Here is a 23667-nt window from a genome sequence, read left to right as displayed (position 1 = left end):
GATAAATCAAATCATCCTGATGTATTCTAAAATAGCACAATTTAAGCAGCTTCATTGTTACGTTGAGCAGGTATTAAGTAATATTACGTAGTAAAACTTCTGTATGTTTGTCACATCGAGTTAGATGAAATGACTTGTATATTTTTGCCTAATAAAATACCATATTGTATATCACCACTATAGCATATCACACCTATTTTTTTATTGTTGATTTTTTGATTATTAAGTGCAATCCATTTGTATGAATATAGATCTCACCTACGACTCCTATGAATCGGATATTCAAAAAAAAAATCAAAATATGGTGATTAATGAAATTTTCAAAATTTCAAGAGATACTCGATAAACTCGAGAAATCCTGGTCGAGAATTCTCGTGCGTTGAGAAATAAAAAAGGTCGAGAAACCAGAATCCCTAGATTTTGCCTACATCAAGAATATTATAAGTAGGGAATGTACTGATGCCACCCCTATTTACCCGTATCCCAAGGTTCTTGCTTTGCCGGATTCCTGTTTCACAGGATTTATTTTAGTATGTCACAATCCGGCTTACGAGACATCCGACGAAAGAAGAATCCAGCGAATCGGGAACTAATCGGTATTCAGCCACACTTTCGGCCGAAGCGTTCAGTCAAGTGTAAAAATATGGGTACTTACCGACAATTTACTCAAAAACATGTTCCAGTCACGAACCCGCCGCCAAAAAACCGCTCCCATACAATCGATGTTACGCCCTTATTTTAAACCGCCATGCTACGGTAACTGCGTACCATCAGGCGGGCCGTATGCTTGTTTGCCACCGACGTGGTATAAAAAAAAAGATTACTTGAAACGGCATGAAAATGTACGTAACATACATAAGTACCTATAAGTACGTAACATGTAGTCAATATAAAGTTTAAGTTACATTAAATGTATTTCCAATTATCTCTATCCTCCTAGGATGGGGACCGTACACATTTTGGTACATATTTCACAATCCAATCTGAACTTTTATTAAGTAACTAAAGAGTTCCAAATTAAAAAAAAACGAAACAATGCTTCTGGATCTCACGAGTAGCCTTTAAAGTCCGTTAATTTCAAGGATGTATTCCTGAGCTTAAATTAAGTAACTTTCACAAAGAAACCGGTATTCTAATTAACTCGACTTTGGAGATAATCTATTATTATTTTTATCGGATGAAGCCCCTACGAGCATGTACACTTGCCTTAAGGGTTGTTTACATATTTATTAGTTTTTAGTATGAGTATAGGTATACATTTGCTACTAAACGCAAGTACTATTATCGCAGACGATCGAAATTCGAAATGTCATAGTGTTTAGTTGTTTGATGGATTTAAATATAATGTCCGCGTTACAACAACGCTATTAAATACTTTTTACGATAAATAAATCTATTCCGTTCAGTTTCCTTAAATGCCATACAACTAAGTTAACGGAGTTAAAAAAAAACACCGTGTGTGGGTGAATTCTATATCGTATTGCAAAACCTGGATGCGAAGTTACACCGTTTTATCATCTTCCTTGTTTTTAATATATATTTTTTATCTCGATGACGACCACCACGACTACTGAGCCAATTTATTATAATAAATGTTTCAGATACGATTGTTATTGTGACAACTTTGCCCATTTATCCAGCTTCAACTTTTAGTTTGTTACTCGTGCAAAATATAGCAACTGTCAAAAATTGTGGAGACATGTAGGAGCATTCATCAAGACAAGTTTGAACTGAGCACCCTACTAGTTTTGAACTCGGGAACATGATTCTTATATTTTATGATAAACTTGTTAGGCACTAAAATTTTCCTTGGAAAGAAGTAAGTTTATGAATAAAATCAAGCCATTATCGCTATATTAAATATCGAGAATAGACTATTTATTTCTATTACATTCAAAACAGTTTATTTTTAAATGACCTCTTCCAATAAACAACATCAACAAAGACACAGTCGCGAAATATATTATTAAGTTTAACTACAAAGACAATTTAATCTACATAATAATGTTGTAAAACTTGTAAACGAAATTTACATTTTATGACCTAATTTCTTGTGTTCTTTATCTTATAGATCAAGTCTTCATTTACTTCATTGTATCACAATAATATATAGGTAGACGTATACAGTCTCAACAATCGTTATTGAGATAGCAAGTAGTAGTCATCCCTTTTTCACACCCTGCGGAATCAGTTTGGACACTTTCTGAAGGTTTGTCAACCACCACAAGTATTTTACCGTTCGAAGACATCTTTAACCAACCATATTGATTTTTAACTTCACCGGAGTGATTTAAGTATACGGTGAGTTCTTTCGCCGTCGACTTCTGAATAGGCAAACGACCGAGCCATGTGGTCAACAAATTACCAATAAACAATTCTTCAGTTTTATTCTCGAAAATAACAAAGTACTGTCCTGGAGACATTTTATTTAGGCAGACAAAAAGCTTAGCTACAAAATGGCTCTGATCTTGGATGTTAATTCTTATAGTTGTATCTAATTTTAACCCACATTCTAGATTTCTACCCAAATCTTTTTGTTCAGGTGATTCCTTAACAAGGTCTGTCGAGAAAGATAATAATTTTTCATATAAACTTTCAAATAGTGTACGATTTATGTTAGTTAATAATTTATGTTTTTTACTGCTTTTTGTGTCAGGAACGTTGACTAATAACTTCACACTTCCTGAATCCGACTTCTTTAATAATGCTTTATAATCATTTGGGTTACAGTTACTATCTTCATCAAAATATATGACGAAGGTTCCAGACATGGTTCTAGACAAGTTAGCCGGGCATTCGTTTATGTCACCCAGAAAATCATTTACTATTTCTTTTTGCAATTTTTCAAATTCCTTTTCTAAAACAAATTCATAGTTTCCAGAAGGAGTTACTCTTAAAAAAGTATTTTTAGAATATTTTGCTTCCTTATTTTTTACTGTTACATGGAACAGTTTTTCTTGTTGTTTTAATGTTCCAAAATTATTATTTGAACACACATGAACGTCTTTGAATACCACGTTCATTTCCCCTGCAGAACCTCTCTTTAATACTGCATTCGAATGTTTATTATTTTGATTAATCAACAACTTGAAACTTGAACTAGTTTTGTATAATGATACGGGATATTCTGTAAATGGGCTTGCAATTTCACCATAATCGGACAATCTTCTAACATCCAAAGTCATGTGTCCAGAATATGTTCTTACCAGTTCTGCGTTAAAATCTGCTGATGTTCCATTTTGACCCAAAATTGTTACCGGAAGAGTCGTATTGTTATGATAGAACATTTCCTTAAATTCTGCTTCGGATGGCAATGTGACTTCTTGTTGGAATCCCCGTTTTCTGTTCATTTTTCTGTCTGTAACTGTAGGTACACTTTTAGTAAATTACTGGGCCTAATATAAAAAAATGTAGTTAAACGTGGGAGTACAGAAGAAGAATTCAATATAATCGTAAAACTTACTAACATCAAATTAGTTAATCCTTTAATTATCTAGATTTTACACGTGCAATATGAAGTAAAAAATGATATCAACATACTTTTGATAATGATACTTTATTATTTTGAATATCTCGCTGCGCATAATTTTGGCGAAATATCATTTAATAAAATAATATATTATGGCAAATTAAGATCAAGGCGCCATATTTAAAAAATATGCCAATTTGTATAACCTTAATATGGATTTTTAACAAGTTTAAAATTATAGACGTTATTTTTTACTACACACGTTGTTATTTTTTACTATAGGAATAATTATATGTTTCTTATTGACGAATTAAGGAGCTGCAAGGCGTGAAGAAATTACAATTACCTCATGCTTTTACCTCATGGGTCGATACACTGCTTCGATCAATTCATTACGAAGAGGATGGACACCTAAAATAACCAAAGATCGTTCACAACACGTAACAACTAAAATTTACTTGTACTCCCACGTATTTTTTGTCTACAACGTTACAATTTTCTAAGCAAAAATGGGGTCATAAATATATGAACTTAAACTGTCTTATTATTATTGTTTAAAGTGGAGTTCAATAGAAAATGCAATAAATGTAAACAACTATGTAAGGTTTTGTTAAAATTTGACAAACTTTTGTTTTTACTGAAATAATTTAAGTAGGAATTAAGTATGAAATTGAAACTCTAGGTCCATGGGGTCCCAGCGCACACAAGTTTTCTGCAGTAATCACGTAACATCTGGTTGACGTAACTGGTGACCAAAGAGCTGGCGGTTTCCTCGCACAAAGTATCAGCATTGCGATACCACGAGGAAATGCCACCAGCATCCTTGGAACAATGCCTCAAGGGCCTATTTTAGATTTAAGCCAGTTATAGTAATCCTCTATATATATCAATGTATGCATATTGTTATTGTAAATAAAAAAGTATGTATAAGTATAGTTAGTATGTATAATTATAAATGGAGGTAAAAATGTGCTGGTAAATATTTTATCACGGAGTAGGATGGAGATGGCAAGTGGAAGTTCAGTAGCGGCCGACTCACTTTATGCACACACTATGAACAGTTGTTTTATAAACTACATATATCCAGTAATAACGTTTATGTGGCTCGAATGCTCGTGTAACAAATATTGTTTATTAAATTAAAATTGCTGTATTGTGCACTTTTAAGGCGCAGGGTAGGGCAAGGCATTCTCCATACATAAGTTTTATTCGTTAGTTTTGGCACTATAGCATTTAATTTAATTTTTGCTTGTATATTTTGGATATACGCAGAACTTGATGTAGAAATTTTTCTTTATTTAAAAAAATAAAAATACTAAAATACAAAAAAAATAATACATCAAGCCCTAGCTAACAGAAAAATAAGCATATTTACCAAAAGTAATAGGTAACTGTAGCGCAAACACAAACGAAGAAAAACGCACACAAAGTTTGTATGGAAAGAGCTTACCCTACCCTTCGCCTTAAGGTGGTTCGACTAGGTTACCCAAAGCTTAAACCTCACTAGATGGCGCCACAATTGCAAATTTTGAGTTTTAATTTTTTTGTGGAGTAGTCTTGGTATTTCTATACTGTAAATTATGTTTAGCGCACTCTTTAAATAAATATTGAACTATTACAACAAACATTGAACACTTCATTGTACATAAACTACCCCTTAATGTCGACAGTATGTTTCTTGACTCTATTTCTAAGTATCACTCACACATTCAAACAGTCTTACTGGGATCCTTGTAGTAGACAATTTGGCACAGCGTGAGTAGGCTTCAATAGCGTTGCGGTATGTACGTGGAAATACATGCAAGAGGATGTGGGTTCGAGACTCATATTTTTTTTTTTTTATCAGTATTATCAAGTACCTATTATTAATAAATTATTTTATGAGAAATCTGAGCGTTTTCCATAAAAATATTAAAAATCTGATTCTCACACATCATGATATTTTTGGGTTCTTCCAACTCAGAATCACTAGCATAATCAATCCTCGTGCTAAAAAAACCCGAAAATTTGTATTGAAATTTTAGTTTTACGCTAAAATTTCTTTCACACTAAAATGTGACGTAATGGTATGGATATTTTAGGATATCTTTTTGTAATGCTAGGGTGGAGAAGATTCTAAGTAGAATGAACCTAAGAAAGTCCAAATTAGTAAGTCAGATTTTCCGGTATTTTTAAAAAAAAAACGCTGTTTTGTTCTAAAATTAAAGCAATCACTTACTGCCCAGCCTTTAAAAAAGTAGGTACTAATTTACAGTAGAATAAAAAAAATATTTACGATACATTTAATTAAATTACAGTGAGTTACAAAATTGCATGGCCTTCTATTTATAACCATTATAAAAAGAAATGAGATATTTAGGTACCATGTTTGTTTATATTATTGATTTCCCGATATTTTGACACAACTAGAAGTTTCACACAATGCCTAGAGATAGAAAATTATTTATTTATTTTATTTATTGTCAATTTCATTCAACGGATCACATCATATCCAATTTATGTGTTTATGTATTGCATTGTTTTCTACCTAGTTGGTTATTAAATTCTGTTACTGCAATAATCTTTATCTACATAAAATATACCAACGAAAGTTTAATAAAGTATATATTAAAATGAAGTACACAAAATCAGGAATTACATATGACAATATCATTCAAAATCGCCTCCTCTGGCTTTGACACAGGCCCTCAAACGACGAGGCCAGTCATCAATAGCGGCACGCACGATTGTCATGTCTAATTCCGTCACTGTCTTAACTATGGCCCGCTTGAGGGAGTTAAGATTTGTGTGGGGTTTAGCACAGGCTTTCTCCTCAATAACCTGCTATATGGCATAATCCAGGGGGTTAAGGTCCGGGCTGGAGGACGGCCAGTCTTCGTGGGCAATAAAGTCAATTTTGTTCCTTCGAAACCAGGCTTGAGTAGTTCTTGCCTTATGTGCAGGAGCTGAGTCCTGTTCAAAGATCCATGGCTGGTTTTGAAATAGGGTGTGGCTTAAGGGCTTCACTATTGGTTCGAGAACGGTTTCCAGTTTCCGGTTTTCACACCTTTTTCACAGAAATGAATCTGTGTTAGCCCTGAGAATGACACACCCAAAATCATGTTTGGCGGGTGCCCACATTTGTGTATCGCAATTTTAGGGTTGTTTCCATCTACAAATCTTAGGGCATAATTGTATCCCAATAAATTCTTTTGGATTATAAGAACATGTTAAATTACTTTTAGGGGACCTGTAATGACCATATTTTTGTAAACATTGAATTTAAAATATATTTTGGCACACGTCACGTGACCAAACTCGAAACGTCTTTGAAGATTCTGATGACGTCACAACTCTCGGATTAACATACACTGTTGACAGTTAGGCGTTAAACAACAAATGTCAGTTGACAGTTCGTATCTTCTACGTGTGTATGTAGTTATGTGTCAAACCGTAAACTGTGACGTCATACAATTTTCAAAGAGCGTTTTGGGCGCGAAAGCATCTGTCAAAATATATTTTGTTAATTTAACATATTTAAAGCCGTTTTTAGTATAAAAGCTGAATTTTAAGGCAACTTTTAGTTAATATAGAAAGTAATACAAGCGTTTCAAAAAATTGGAATACGATTCTCTTTTAGGCCCCAATTCATTATAGATACGACGAGATAAGCGTTATGTGTGGTATATAATTATAGCTCACAAATCCACCACATTATGTAATTTTTTAATTTTTCGGTAGCATTTGTTTTAACGGAAATAAAGAGGTTGCAAATCGAGTAACAGAACTTCAGAACAGAACAGAACAGAACATCATTTGATATTTACCAGTCGCTTTTCGGTGAAGGAAAACATCGTGAGGAAACTGGACTAATCCCAACAAGGCTTAGTTTTACCCTCTGGGTTGAAAGATGGCAGTGGCTTTCGTAAAAACTAGTGCCTACGCCAAATCTTGGGATTAGTTGTCAAAGCGGACCCCAAGCTCCATTGAGCCGTGGCAATATGCTGGGACAACGCTAGGAAGAAAGAAAGAAATCGAGTAACAGAACTTAGTAACCAACTAGGTATAATAGTTATGATGTAAATGTCCATATCATGTTGGAGTCATATATGTATTAGCCAACTAATTATTCAAGATCAATACACTTAGCTCCCTTAGGTATTCGCCTAAGTACAATCTCGGGCAAAATTGAGTTTTATAAAAGTGAACTAGTTTCTAGGTCATATTTTCTATGAATTGGTCATGTTTGTAGACTCCAATTACAGTTACACTTTTCTTGGTTTTTCGCGGACCAGAATATCGATGATTTTTGTAACTTGATTTAGACGTTGCTATCATTTTCAAACCAAAAACACATAAAATCACAATTCAGAACATGCGGCAGCGCTGTTTTCTATCAAGTACCTCAAGCACCAGGGCGGCTACCGGGAAAATCGAAATTCGTCAATTTCGGGCATTTTTCTCTGTCACTCTAATTACGTCTTAGTGAGAGTAAAAGAGAAAGATCCCCGCAATTTGCGAATTTCGGTTTTCGCGGTAGGCCCCCAGGTCCTGTCAAGTTTCAGCAGTGTTGCCAGGTGAGCGGAAGAGAATTATCGTACTTGAGTGTCAATATTATTGTACCGTTGAAAAAAATATCGTACGCCAATCAAAAAGGCAGCCCCTAAAAATGTCTAGCAAAATAAGCTTAAATTTCGAATTAATAATAAAAAAAATACAATTTTCGTCTAAATTGCGCAAAAAATCTGTTTGTTTGTGTATTTTTGGGATAGACTCAAACGGTATACAGGAAATTGTGACATTTTAAACTTTAAACTTACACCAAGGAGCCGAACACCCAAAAGATACTAATTTTAGCCTATTTCTGAGAGAAAGTGTCATATTTTGCTTCAAATTACTAGACTTTTAAGGTGGCATCATCCAAGGGCTGAAATTATAGTACTTTAGTGTACGATAATGCTCTTTGGATCATTACGTCAAACCGGGGCCCAAATTATCGTACATGTACGACAATTATCGTACGCCTGGTCACACTGAGTGTCAGTGTCGACAGAGTCAGCTAAAAAAAAAACGCGTCAAACATCGCAACGTCGCGCCGATGGCCGCCCGAGGCATGGAGTGGCAACGTCGCAATGTATTTGTACACGACATTTGTCACACACACATGAGTAAAATTTATAAAAATATAACGTTGATTATTGCATGATTTCTGTATGAAACAAAGTTTTTCTATTAATTTAGCGCAAATGAATATTCGAAAGTAGATAGATGCGCAACAATTTATGTAATAATATTGTGTAATTAATTAATAAATAGCGATTGTTTTTTGTATGAAAATCGAACCACCAAAATAATATTTGTACCTATACAAAATCTTTCCACGCGCTGGCCCTCACGGCGTAGTGGAGCGTCCCCTGGGTGGTGGATAGGGGAATGGTCGGTAGTACAGCCTAGCTACACTACTCGGCCAAGTCCGATGGACTCGCTAACCAACGTAGGGTGTGGTCCTCCAGCATTATGGGGGTTGTGCGGCGGGTTAACACCCCTCCCACGGAAAAATATTATCGTTACGAAACCGACACAAGAAAAGAACCGATCTGATCCAAAAACCAACAACTATAGGCATGGACTAATGGACTTCCGACTAGCTTCGTGGAATGTGCGCTCTCTCTATAGACCTGGCGCCGTATACCAAGTCAAAAATGAGCTGCAGAGATATAACATTGGGGTAGCAGCCCTCCAGGAAGTTCGGTGGCTGGGTACGGGAGAATGTAGTGTAGATAATGAAGTTGTACTATTTTACTGCGGTCCTGACAACGGACAACATAGAAAAGGAGTTGGATTTATGGTTTCAAAGAAGGTGATGGGGAACGTGATCCGATTTGATGCCATTTCAGATAGACTATGTGTACTTCGGGTCAAATCAAAGCTCTTTAACATCTCAATACTAAATGCATACGCACCAACTGAATTAGCGGAGGACATTGCAAAGGACGAATTTTACGAACAACTTGAAATGGTATACGAGCAAATACCGAGCTTTGATGTTAAGATAGTGTTAGGTGATTTCAATGCGAAAGTGGGACGAGAGGATATCTTTATACCGACAATAGGAAGACACAGCAAGCACGACATATCCAACGACAATGGTCTGAGACTCATCAGCTTTGCTGCGTCTAAAGCTATGGTGATTAAAAGTACTATGTACCCGCATAAGGATATCTTCAAAGGTACTTGGAAGTCCCCGGATGGCGTAACAATCAACCAAATTGACCATGTCCTTATTGATGACCGCCATAAAAGTTCAATTCAGAATGTTCGAGCATTCAGAGGGGCCGATTGTGATAGCGATCATTATCTGCTAGGCGTAAAGGTGAAGGCGAAAATTAAAGTAAACGGCAAATTTAAACGCCATAGCAAACCTCAAATAAACACGGACAGCCTTAAAGATAAAGTAATTGCAGAAAAATTTGAATTTGAATTAAGAAATAGATTTCAAGGTCTACCACTAGGTGATAACGTAGACGAGCACTGGGAGAGCATCAGAGATAATGTAAAGGAGGTGGCATTTAAGGTACTTGGGCGGAAGAAAAAGAAGAAAAGGAAGAAGTGGTGGAATAATGAGTGTGAACGTTTAGTCAATGAAAGAAGGAGATATAAAGTACTAGCAGAACAAGATTCTCGCTGGAACGCCAAATATATGGAAATCAAAACCAGAGCCAGAACAGCTGTAAAGAATGCGAAGCGTCAACACCTAAATAGATTGGTGCAGGAAATGGACACGCTCATAAGAACGAACTTCACTAGAAACTTCTATCAGGAGGTGCGATCTTTTAAAAAAGGATACCAGCCCACCGCCCAAGTGCTGGAAGATGAAACTGGCACGCTAGTAACTGATAGCGACGAGATCAAAAAAATGTGGCATGACTACTTTCAGCAGCTCCTTAACTGCCGCGCACTAGGCGAATCAGTTCCATGCACTGCCAGCTGTAACGAGGAAGAAACAGAACCTCTTACATTTGAAGAAATCCGTACGGCAGTGATGTCCTTAAAAAACAATAAGGCTCCAGGGGTAGATGGCCTTCCATCAGAAGTGTGGAAATATGGTGGGAGCGCAATACAGAGCCAATTGTATGTACTCCTGCGCGAAATCTGGGATGGAGAACAGCAACCAGGGCAATGGAATATAGGAGTTTTATGCCCCGTCCATAAAAAGCGAACGAACTACCGCGGAATTGCCTTGCTGCCGACTGCGTACAAAGTTTTGTCATACGTGCTACTCAGGAGATTGGAACCGTATGCGGAGAAAATCTTAGGAGACTACCAGTGCGGCTTTCGACGAAACCGTAGCACCGTTGACCAAATCTTTCTTCTGAAGCAGTTGATGGAGAAAAAGTGGGAGTATGCTCAGAGTATTCACTCAGTGTTCGTGGATTTTTCTAAAGCGTACGACAGTATTGACCGGAACAGTCTTTTTAACATTTTAAGATACTTTAGGATTCCCCAAAAACTGGTAAGCATGATTGAAGTCGCCACGAAGGACAGTAAAATGTTGGTCAAAGTTGATGGAGAATTGACAGAGGAATTCGCAGTGATTACGGGGCTGAAACAGGGCGACGCACTGTCACCCATGCTTTTTAATTTGGTTCTGGAGTACGTCCTAAAAAAAGTTTTGTTACTGGAAGGGGGACTAGAGCTAAATGGAAGCCATAAGGTGATATGCTACGCGGATGACATAGCCCTACTTGGTGCCTCTGTAGACGAGGTGCGGCATTGCGTCAGTGTTCTGACAACGGAAGCTAAAAAGGTCGGCCTAAGTATATCACACGAAAAGACTGAGTATCTCCACATGCGACGCTATAAAAATACCCGTGTTCCACCCCAAAACCTAAATGTAGGAGATATAGTGTACAAAGGCGTGTCCAAATTTAAATACTTAGGCTGCACCGTTACTGATACCAACAATCGTGACGAGGACATAAAGATTAGGATCCAGAATACATTGCGATGCAGTGCAGCCCTTCACAAGGTGTTAGTGTCCAAGCTTCTAAGCAGACGCACCAAGATCCGAATCTATAAGACCGTGATTCGCCCAATCCTAACCTACGGATGCGAAGCATGGACACTAACACTCAAGGAAGAAAACATGCTGCTAGTTGCCGAGAGGAAAATCCTCCGTAAAATATTGGGCCCCAAACGAAGACCGGATGGAAGTTGGACAGTCCTTAAGAACCGTGAGATTGAAGACCTAGTGGCTGAACCTAACATCATGGGAGAAAGTAAAGCCCACAGACTCCGATGGTTAGGCCACCTTGAGAGAATGGACGAAGATCGGAACGTAAAAAGAGCGTACCTGGGTCGCCTAGCAGGAGGACGTCCTATCGGACGCCCTAGATATCGCTGGAGCGACATGGTGGAGGCGGATCTGCGCGAGCTTCGAGTCGACAATTGGCGAGAGGTCGCACAGGACCGAGAAAAGTGGCGCTGTCTTGTGTCGGAGGCCAAGTCTCATTTTGGGTCGCTGAGCCAACGGAGTAAGTAAGTATACAAAATCTTTCACGTGGAGGTAATTCAAATAACAATAACAATATTTTTTTAATTTAATCTGCAAAATACAAAGAAAAACAATTTATTTGGCATTATTTACGTATGTACGTTAGTAAAATTCAATTTTATTTCTTAGTACTTAGAGTTCATTGTCTTTTGTTAGCATTCTTTATCCGTTCAAGTGGCAGGACGCCGGATCGTACTTTACGTTATTTAAATTTGAAATTTGACTAATTATAATTAATATAAAATAAATACTACTGAAAAGTGACGTATACCACTTGAAGGAATAAGTTTATCTAGAATATTCTCATAAATTTGACATTATATTTCAGATCGTGGTACATGTTAATGTGTTGTAAAAAAGATGTATACATTTACCTTAATATATGGGCAATAAAGTCGTGTATAGATATTTTTGGCACTTTTTTCGTAAAGATATTTTCAGACGTGACCGTACATACAGTTGATATTTATTCTAGAAATGTCAACTGGTATGTACCTACCCTATTGGAATGGAAATACGGAAGATAGAGGCAAGGAACAGAAACTCCTTAGTCAGAATTGTTGCAAAAGTGTCCAGCTGTCAGCTATAAATAATAGTTCCAAATCTCTCCAGAGTAGCGCTAGAGTAGCTAACAACCTCGGCGTTATTGACGAAGTGAAGTACGCTGTCCATGATTAGATTTTTTTCTCAAGTATTCTAGGTATTGTAGCGCCACCTATTTATGTTTTTTTGTCGGACACTTTTTGGTATATGGAGATTCTGTTCCTTGCCTTTACCTTCCGTAAATGGAAAGTTACCACTAATGTATGTCGTGTAAGTAACTTAACTATGAATGTGTGTCCGCCGGACGCTATCGGCCTGACAGTAATAGTTCGGAACTGTCAACTTCATGTTCTAACTGACAAGTCGATAATACCGTCCAGCGGACTGTTAATCAGAGTGCCCCTTTAGTTTGGCGACACTGGTTTACATTACATACTAAAAAAACTGTCATTTCATATCCACTATTTTATTAATTCTTGGTAAATGTAGGAAAACATTATTCGCAATTTATATTGAACTTCACTTTACATGTTTTGGCCCGAATTATGATATGAATGTCTGCGCTCGATCTTACGTGTATTAGGTACTACTTACTTTCGCAACAATGGCAGGTTTTATATACAGTACTGCAATCGCACGGCATCTGTAAATTAACGATATTATTATAAATAACGATGCAATTTTTGTCCGATTTATTTGGTTACATGTGGATGAAATTTAGCTAGTTTGAAGTACTAGGAGGTCTAAAAGGAGTATTCTAGTACATGAAATCAAAACTTATCCCGAATAAATAATTATGTAATTTTAAGTTGAGCTCTTAGAGTATTTAACAACAGGAGTTGCCTTTAAGAGCTTACCCTTCTGTCGAAAACCTCGTCCAATGGTCATATTTATTGTATGGACTGAAGTTTATCTGACAATAATAATGTTAATAGCCATACATTTGACGTGCCCCTCCGCCGCAAAAATTATCAGACTGTTTTGTACAGAAAATTACAGACAAGGCGTCTCCAGTTGTTAAATGCTCTAAGGTTGAGCTACAAATAAAACATACGTTGTTTTGACTCAGAGTAAGATTTTTTAGGACATTATCGTGAAATGTTTAACAAAATCTAGCAAAATCAAAATAGGCCCTAAACATAATATTATAAAATCTTACTCAATCAAGCTTCAACCAACCTGATCTTGTTCAAAAGGAACTTGAATTATAGGAGTATTAGTCTTGCATCCTTTGGTACCAATTACTTTGTTGTCGATACAATCGCTACCCAGCGTACACTGAGCTGCTCTCATATTACTATTAAACGTGCATTTTTCGCCGCAGCAAGGTTTGGGTTTGTAAGACTTCGCCAGCGTTTTGGCTATGTCCGGAGAGTTGCCACACAAGGGACCGCACGGGGTATTATCCTTGTGAGGACAAATTGACAGCTGGCCCTGGGAAAAACAGGTTATGTCGTCAAGATGAATAAATTTCAAGCCACAAAAGGTCATAACTCGTGTGGTTTAAGCAGTGTCCTCTTACCAAAGACATTAAATCCATCATTTGTGAGGCAAAGCAATGGTTACATGAAAAAAAGCTCCAGTGTGTATATGTCTTGACCACTTTTGGCAGTACAATGAACGAAAATTACAATTAAACACAACAACAAGAATTACCTATACATAGAAGATTCTACTGCTACTGCTGTTCAACATTAATTATGATGACAAATTTAGATTTTAAATATTTTCTGTTAATTTAAGGCATACTAGAATAAAATGTACTTCCTCGCGCTGTCCCGGCAATTTTGCCACGGCTCATGGGAGCCTGGGGTCCGATCGGCAAATAATCCCTAGAATTAGCGTATGCTCTAGTTTTTACGAAAGCGACTGCCATCTGACCTTCCAACCCAGGAATTAAACTAGGCCTTATTGGGATTAGTCAGGTTTCCTCACGATGTTTTCTTTCACCGAAAAGCGACTGGTAAATATTAAATGGTATTTCGGACATAAGTTCCGAAAAACTCATTGGTACGAGCCGGTATTTGAACATTTTGAACCGTCGACCTCCAGATTGAAAGTTGCACGTGCTCACCACTGGGCTACCAGCGCTTCTAGCATAAAATTTACTACTTATATTAAATGTAACTACTACCTTCTTATGAATAAAGTTTACTCGGAACATAATAATATGCTGCGTTCAGTCACTAAAGCCATTTTTAACCGACTCCAATTTCAAGGAGGTTAATTTCTTATAAATAATATGAACTTACAATATCTTTTTTATCTTCTTCAAGTTGCCCACAAGGCTCTGGGTCAGAAGCAGGCTTTGGAGCCTTTTTCAGACATATACAGTTCTTAGGTCCTTTCGGGCAATTGCATTCGTTAGGACCACCCCACCGGGCACAGGGCTCCTACAAAATTAAAGAAAAGAAGCTAATGGACAAGCTGACAAAGGGGTGAAATAATGAAAAAACACACGAGATAAGTTTTATTACTCCCAAAGTGGAAAAATATGTACCAATCAATTTATTACATTTGAATGGACAATTATTTGTATGGCAACTACATCTTTAAATGCAGTTAGTCTAAATACTTAGCAAATTTTCCTTGTTGTCACATACTTTAAGCCTGCTACAATAATTTATAAAGAACGATTCTTTATACCAATTTGATATAAAGCTAAAAACTTTTCCCCATGCCTATGGAAATGGGCTTAACCCTATCCAAATAGTGTGTCTCCTATCATGGGCTTTCAATGCAGGCTTCGATTCTACTCTCTAAACCGAGATACGATGGGACCAACCCCGAAATAGTGATTTTTTTGGCAAAAGTGCTTTTCCATAGAAAACATCGTTCCATATTAAAAGGAGCGTCGACATGACACATAGTAGTAAAAAAGCTTGGAATCTAGTAAGAAAGCTGCAAAACGACCCCCATGTTGATATTGCCCACTCAAACGTCACGGCGGATCAAATAGCACATCAACTCCTCCTGAACGGCAAAACCCCAAAGAACCGCGAACCACTGAAAATGATGCGTACCCCATCCGTGGAACATGATCACATGAGGCTTCCATTTTCATACTCGGAGCTCGAGAAAGCGCTATCAAAACTGAAAGATGGTAAAGCAGCCGGATTGAACGACATAAGGGTTGAAAAGATCAAAAAATTTGGTCCGGTAGCAAAATTATGGATCCTAACTATGTTCAACGCGTGCATCACTAAATTGAACATACCAAAAATCTGGAGAAAGTCACATGTAGTTGCTCTACTAAAACCAGGTAAAAACCCATCTGATCCAAAAAGTTACAGACCAATATCACTCCTTTGCCACACCCTAAAGATGTTTGAGCGCCTAATACTGGAACGCATCTTGCCAACACTGGAAAAGAAGCTCATAGAACAGCAAGCAGGCTTTAGGCCAGGAAAATCCTGCACCGCACAACTCCTCAACTTAACGCAACATATTGAGGATGGGTACGAAAAAGGCCAGATCACAGGAGCGGTATTCGTCGACCTTACAGCAGCTTACGACACTGTTAATCACAAAAGACTCTTGTTCAAATTATACCGCATGACAAAAGATTACCGTTTGTCGAGCATGGTATCCGAGCTCATGTCGAATCGTAGGTTTTACGTGTCCTTTCAAAGACATAAAAGCAGATGGTGTAATCAAAGAAATGGCCTCCCTCAAGGCAGTGTCTTAGCCCCAATTCTCTTTAATGTTTATACAAATGACCAACCTATCCTGGAGGACCACCGACATTTTCTATTTGCAGATGACCTGGCGTTAACTTCACAGGGTAAATCATTTGAAATATTGGAAGAAAACCTATCTAAAGCTTTAGGAAATCTTTCTCTTTACTATGCTGAGAACCAATTAAAACCAAACCCCACAAAAACCCAAGTCACCGCCTTCCATCTCCGAAACAAGAACGCAATGAGGGAGTTAAACATCATATGGGAAGGCAACCGCCTAGGCCACACATTTACACCCAAGTACCTTGGAGTAACAATTGATCGGGCTCTCACGTTTAAGAAGCACTGCGAGGATACCAAGCAGAAGGTAGCAGCCAGAAACAACATCCTACGACGAATGACGGGTAGCACATGGGGTGCTCACCCGCACACACTACGCACAACTGGCCTTGCGCTCTGTTACTCGGCGGCAGAATATGCGTGCCCTGCCTGGAAGAACTTTTCTCACGCCCACCAGGTAGATACTGCTTTAAATGAAACCTGTCGTCTAGTGACTGGGTGTTTAAAACCTACCCCAATCAAGAAATTTTACTGCCTTGCAGGAATAGCTCCACCGGCAGTGAGGAGAGAAGTGGCAACTGCAATAGAACGAAAAAAACAGTCCAGCTCGGAGACGTCTCAAATTTAGGAAAAGCTTTGTTACCAACCTGCCACTCGACAATCAAACTCCAAAAGAAGCCAGAATCACCGCCTGGAACCAGTGGCACGGTTGCTCGCCAGCTTTTATGACCCCAAACGAACGCTTACCCCCTGGAGGAACTGAAACGTGGAAAATTTGGCGGGCCTTGAACCGTCTACGGGTGGGAGTCGGTCGATCAAAGGAAAATCTCATAAAATGGGGAATCTTACCCGAGAATTCAAGCGCCGAATGTTCTTGCGGATCATATCAGACGATACAGCAAATGACAATGTGCCCTCTATGCCCTGTCACCTGCACTACCGATGATCTCCTTAAAGCAACTCCCCGAGGAATACAAGTGGCTAAACATTGGACGAACATAATTTAGGAAATTGGATCACCTTTACACGATAAGAAGAAAAGGAGCTCAGTTTAGCGAATAGAAACGAACCCTGTATTTAAAGCCCCATAGCCAGTATTTTCATAAAAGTAGGTACCTAATATTTGTCAAAAATTACCTTTCTTGAATCAGTTCCTTTATCAGCTTTTTCTGGTTTTTTAGCCTTGACTGTAGTTAAACACTTCAACAACTCTTTGTATGTGGCAGGATCCATCTATTAAAGTATATCCATTCATAGTAATGGTGTAAATTAGAATAATGTATTATGACATTTATGAAAATCCTAATATACTGAGCCCCTAGTGTAAATTTATTCGATAGCGAAACGTGACGTACGCGTTTGCGTTAAGTCTATGTTAAGTCTCATTTTGTATGGGATTTAGAAACAGCGCACCAAGCGGGACGCTTAGGAAACTCAAAATCCCATACAATAAACGCATACGTCACGTTTCGCTATCGAATAAATTTACAACTAGGGGTACCGTACTCACTTCGCATCGCGTTTTGACAGCACCGCCAATAATAGTTAGATTCAAATTAGTTTTCACTGTTGCTAAAATGAATTCCTGCAATTTTTTCCTAGTTACGCAATCCAACTTTCCATTAGTGCTATTTTTCAAACATTGCAAGACTTGTGATGCCACAACTTTACCAGGTCTCGTATTAATTTGCCTTTCTAATACTGTCTGCATATTGTCAAACACATTGTTCATAAACTGGGTCTTAATCTTCACGCAGACACATGGTTTTGCAGGTCCTTCACATGTGTCAGCACTGTATGCACAAGATTCCATTTCTTCTTTACACCTAGGGCAATCAGTACAGTGTTTTCTTAAATTATCTGTATCACATGATACGTGACACTTGGTACACTTCAATTTGAATTTTTTAATTTCACATTCACACTCTTCGAGTTCCGATTTCAAAGACTGCTCCTTGTTTTTGCATTTTTCGCCACAGGTGTCGCATGATGTTTGAAGTAAATCTATTTCTTCCGCAAGGGCTTTTGCCTGCAAATATTAAACGAAAAATACAGTATAGAATCCTGATTAAGTCCTGACCTAGTTAGTGTCTTAGAGACCTGTCTAAGTGAATCTAATGGCAATTAATAGCATATATATTTGTATTACTAATGGATTACCGAAAGATTTTTTGGCACTTTCATTTTCCAACCAATTTATACCAAAAACATAAATGCCTAGTAATTATTTTATAGGGGTCGCCGTTCTAACATAACCTAACCGGCATTTCTGGCAACAGTTTGTCTTTGTGGGCATCGCAGTTCTAATCTAACCTAACCTGCTTCTCTAGCATCAATCCGTTTTTGTGGGATCGCAGTTAGAACCTAATCTATTTTTCTACCCTCTATGCCTCTATGGTATGGAGGCTCTACTAATGAAGCGACAGCTAAGGTGGTGTGGACATGTCCTCCGCATGGATGACCGCCGGTTGCCCAAAACCGTATTCTACTCTGAATTGGTGGAAGGCAAACGCAAGCACGGCGGTCAGCATCTGCGTTACAAGGACGTGCTCAAACGACACCTGAAAACCGCCTCAATGCCTTAGATACCAAACGCCAACAACGTAAAGAGAGACCGAAGCCCTCTTACACATAAATGATACATACAACGCGTCTGGTCAACTATATTGTAACACCTGTAAAAGAGTCTTTAAGACCAAGTTCGACCTGGCCAGCCACATTAGGGCCCATAATCGGCGTAATCCGTAATTGCTGAGGTCGCCATCATCGAAATCGATGAGGAGGACTATATATATATATATTTCTAGCGATCCGACTTTCATGAGGTCTCAGTTCTAACCTAACCTGCTTTTCTAGCAAGAGCTCGTTATTGTGAGGGTCGCAGTTCTTACCTAATCTAATCTGCTTTTCTAGTATCAATCTGTTGCTATGGGGGGTTGCTAGTTTTAACCATATCTAACCTAACCTACTTTTCTAGCGGTTTTACTTTCTGGGGATCACAATTCTAATCTAACCAACGTTTCTAGCAAGAGAAACACTACTTAGTATGGATAAAAAATCGTTTGTAAAGTAATATGCTTGACATTGGCAAAAAACAGTTGGTCTAATGAAGTTTGTGTGAATTATTGTTTGGGAAATGATAAAAGTATCTTAAAAAATAAGTAAATATCATAAGTATCATAATACATAAATATCATAGTGGCAAAGGCTAAATTCTAATCTGGCAAATAATTATATAGGAAATCTCTGATTGACAAATGTACAGTTGGAAAATATATGTTGGAAAATGAAATTTCGTTCAAAATATTTCGGTAAAATAGCAGGATCCCTAAATGCTGACATAGCTTTTACATAAGATTATATCTAAAACTACAACTAAAGGTACACTCTACAAACCTCTGCTCGAAGATCTTCATTCTCCAGATTCTTTTTCAATAAAACTCTGCAAATTACAGCCAATTCTTCTCTCGCTTCTTTAACACATTCGCCACCTTTCTCAATTTTTTCTTTTTTTAGTTGCTCTTCATGTTTTTTGCAAAGCTGCAACTTTTTTGACTCTTCTGACAATTTCTTCATGCAATCCTAAAAGCAAACAATACTCGTTTATTCGTTTTGCTAGGTACTTAATAACAAAAATTATACAACAACTTACATCATGACACTTTCTTTTGGCTTCAAGAGTTTCCGATGTGTTCATTATGTCATTCGTATTGCACGCAAGTTTTTTTTCTAAATCAGCCGTCTCGGCTTGTATGGTTTTAAGGTCATTTGTTTTCTTTCTGCATATTTCTCTCATTTCTTGTATACATTTATCGACTGTTGACATCTGCTCTTCAAGATTTTTTTTATTTTTCTTCCACTTACTTGCACTCAATTCGACTTCGGTTAGCTGGGACGTTGGACAATAAATTTGTTTGAAATAAAATACTATTTTAAGGCTGATGTTTCCATTAAAATATGATTTAAGAGAATCAAATACATAACTCAAAAACTGAGCCTAACTAAGCTTGTGGACTTCACTAGTATCAAAATTATAAAAATCGGCCAAGAGCATGTCGAGCCATGTGTATGGTATTCGTATTTACTATTCTGTCAAAATAGGCCAAACGGGGGCTATTAGCTTTGCAGCGCTTTTTACGTCTTTTTACTAAAAAGAGAAGATTTTTTGCAATAACTCAAAAACGACTAGACCCATCATGTTCGCTATAGTTTTCAGTGAAAATATTTATCAAGCTTTTGTTTCACGATTTTTTTCATATTTTTCGAATCCGTCGTTCAAAAGTGTTAGAGGGGAGGACACATTTTTTTTCTCTCGGAGCGATTATTTCCGAAAACATTATTTTTTTTTGTTTTTGAAGACCTAACGATATCCCACACTATTGGGTCAAAGCAATGAATAAAACTTAAAAAATAATTTCTTTTTCGACGGGAGGTAGGGTGAAAAAAAATTAGTTTTTATTTTACCATTCTGTTGCAATTTTTTTTAAGATTTATTGTTTAACTGTGTACAAAAATGTTGACAATAATACAATTAAGAACCAACAGTTTATCCATGGACGTACAATATAATTATAACTAACCTATAAGTCCTATAACTAAATAACTAAATTAATACTTACAATGCATGTTTAATTTTTTTCATATTACATTAATAGATTACCTACCTCTCTTAGAAGTTCCTCTTGTCTTCTCTTTGACTCTTCCAGCTTTTGCTTGTATTCGTTCTCCATCGCCTTCCAAATGGAATCAGCCTCTTTCAATAGTTTAATTTCATCCTGTTCTCTTTGTTCTAACTGAGCGATTTGCTCCTTCAATTGTTCTTGAACTGTCAAAAGCTCTGTTGCTTTCTCGTAACACTTTTTCTCAGTTGAAGCAGCCTAATTTAAATTAATAACATCATATAAATTTAAATAATTACGCCAATATACGGGTTGATTTTAGTCTGCCATGCTAAAACTATGATTCCATTTTTCGATAACCTTTATACTTTTTCCAATGAAAAACATATGCAAGGGGAAAACTTCCACGAGAAAAAGCATCTAGGATAAGATATTTCGTTCAATTTGTCGACCAGCCAGGCTAGCTTTCCCTATTAGATATGTATTCCACGGACGGTGACGTTTTTTAAGGATTAAGCAATCCAGTGGCATTCAGGCGCTTCTAACTAGACGTTCTATCAGCTGTCCAACGTACATATCATTACAGGGCGGCCGTTCTCCGGCTCCGTTTCCCCTGTTCCCTGTTGTGTGTTGTGTTCCCTGTTATCGACTGATGTTTGCCACCGGGCATCTTTCTTTACTTGTTAGCAATGATAATTGTCAAGTAGGTGAAATAGAAACCATTTGCCCTAGCTAGCAATGCCATTGGTTTCGTTAACACGGTATAGAGAAGCTTCTAGCAACATAAAAGATATACATATATTGAACACATCGTTTACCCGCTTCATGTTCTCAAGCGCCTGCGAAAGAGGCGTCACTGGCTCAGTGCCATGTTTGGAACAACACGTCCCTTGAGGCGATCTCTGCGGCTTAGGTTGTCTATCACAACACGAACTGCCTGATGCTTTAGATTCAAGATCGATGGTTTTTGCACAGGAACCTTTACCACATTGTCTGTAAGTATGTCAGCGAAATTGCAAATTTTAGTTTTATAAAACGGGACCAAAATCTCATCTCTGTGCGAGCAAAAGTTCGAAATAAAACCTTTAATTTTTTTGTAGCAGATAGGTATTATTGGTAGCGATGTCCCGGAATTTTGCCACGGTTCACTTAACCCTTTGAACGCTTTATGTCATAAACATAAACATCATTCAAACGCCAATATTTCAAGCGCAAGGGAGCTAATGTAAACCTTACTCGAAACTGTGAAAGTTACTTTGACAGCGTCCGCTATAACACCTATTGTTGTCCTTGGCGCTGTGGGCACGACTAGTTACGACGCCTTTAGGTGTTCTTGTTGTTCAAAAGGTTAAGGAACCTGGAGTGCGCTCAGTGACCTTATCCCAAGAATAGACATAAACACTAATTTTTACGAAAGCGACTGCCATCAGTGCCATCTGACCTTCTACCCTGAGGAGAAACTAGGGGACTATTACCATATTGAGACTTCTTCGGTTTTCTACAATTTTGGCCTTCAACAAAATGCGATCGGTTGTTCAGTAAGCATCAAATAGATTAACATTACTATATATTTGATGCTGCCTCTATAAGATGACAATGTACCTATGTGGCCAACGCATGGAAACGTATACATATGCTTGCGATCTTACATTGACATAATTGGAATGTAACGCAAAATCACAAACCTTACCTTGGGTCATTACCCATTTGGTAGCACGAGATCTTCTGTGACCCAAATATGCCACTATTTCTTGTTGATAGATACGTCCTTTGCTGAATTATATTCTAAAAAGAAAGTTGATTGGTTATCAGAAATTTGAGGGTGTAAAAAAGAAAGATATGCATAAAAAGGTGGTTAACTGTTGGACTTTTTCTCTGTATTTTTTCTGAAATGGTTAACGTTTACAGGTAATTTTAAATATTCTCGTATAAAATTATCAACTGTTTTAAATTCAACCAAAATAAGTATTAATATAAAATAAATGGTATCAGCATCACTTGTCTCATTCGATTCTCGTTGATTTTATTATTTCGTATCATTCTGTAATCGTCACTCGTTCTTTAATCGTCTTGTTCGCTCTTTGTCACCATATTCTTTAAGTAATCTTTCTCATAATATATCTTACTATTTTTTCGTCATAGACGTCATAGTCTTCTTTAGTCTCATTCATCATTTGTCGTTTTCTGAACCTACTACAACTTAAAAAGAAATAGCAATTGGACCTCTTATAAAGTTTACCTGCAAATCACAGACGGGATCTTCTTTCAGAATATTCCAAAACTTGCACATGAGTTTGAAACCGTAGTCGTCTTTGGCGTCAGGGTCGCCCTCGTTTGTCTCGTTGGACTGGTTTGTCACCGAACTCAGGTCTTTAACCAGCGCATCCATGGCTTGGTAGCGACGCTCGAAACACTCTGGGACTTGCCGCATGATTACCTGATACGTTCAATATTATATATGAGATTTTTTATTGGAATAACATATACAATTTTATAGACAAGTTAATAAAAAAAATTATATAAGTAATACAATTAACTAAACTACTATATAAAACTAAAAATCTAAATCTAAAATGGGCCCCCGTGGCAAGATACCGAGGATGCTGGCAGCATTTCCTCGCTGGATCGCTATGCTTATGCTGCTCTTATCCCCGGTCCCATCCACCAGCCGTTTCGCCAATTGCCGGTATAGGCCCTGTGCTGCGGGGCCCCACGGACCAAGAGTCTCGACTCCAAATGCAACAAAGTTGTAGTTGGTGTCGA

The 23667-nt window shown here is 37.6% G+C and overlaps 1 protein-coding gene across 1 annotated transcript in view; it reads right to left on the bottom strand.

Moving 5' to 3' along the window:
• LOC133522988 (uncharacterized) overlaps positions 1 to 23667 on the bottom strand; it is a 172687-nt gene that overhangs the window by 146120 nt on the left and 2900 nt on the right. Inside the window, exons 3-14 of the mRNA XM_061858487.1 lie at positions 23144 to 23341; positions 22595 to 22689; positions 21723 to 21897; positions 20950 to 21162; positions 19938 to 20174; positions 19682 to 19867; positions 17796 to 18314; positions 17423 to 17518; positions 14798 to 14938; positions 13725 to 13979; positions 13140 to 13188; positions 3207 to 3364 (exon numbers count right to left, since the gene is read on the bottom strand). Of these exons, the coding sequence (XP_061714471.1) occupies positions 3207 to 3364; positions 13140 to 13188; positions 13725 to 13979; positions 14798 to 14938; positions 17423 to 17518; positions 17796 to 18314; positions 19682 to 19867; positions 19938 to 20174; positions 20950 to 21162; positions 21723 to 21897; positions 22595 to 22689; positions 23144 to 23335 (2316 nt within the window). The 5' untranslated portion in view covers positions 23336 to 23341. The remainder of the gene's footprint in view (positions 1 to 3206; positions 3365 to 13139; positions 13189 to 13724; positions 13980 to 14797; positions 14939 to 17422; positions 17519 to 17795; positions 18315 to 19681; positions 19868 to 19937; positions 20175 to 20949; positions 21163 to 21722; positions 21898 to 22594; positions 22690 to 23143; positions 23342 to 23667) is intronic.

The sequence above is a fragment of the Cydia pomonella genome, chromosome 11 (genome assembly GCF_033807575.1).
Source record: "Cydia pomonella isolate Wapato2018A chromosome 11, ilCydPomo1, whole genome shotgun sequence".
In the NCBI taxonomy this organism is placed as follows: domain Eukaryota; kingdom Metazoa; phylum Arthropoda; class Insecta; order Lepidoptera; family Tortricidae; genus Cydia; species Cydia pomonella.
Note: the sequence above shows the minus strand (reverse complement) of the source record. Positions and strands in the feature narration are given on the sequence as shown.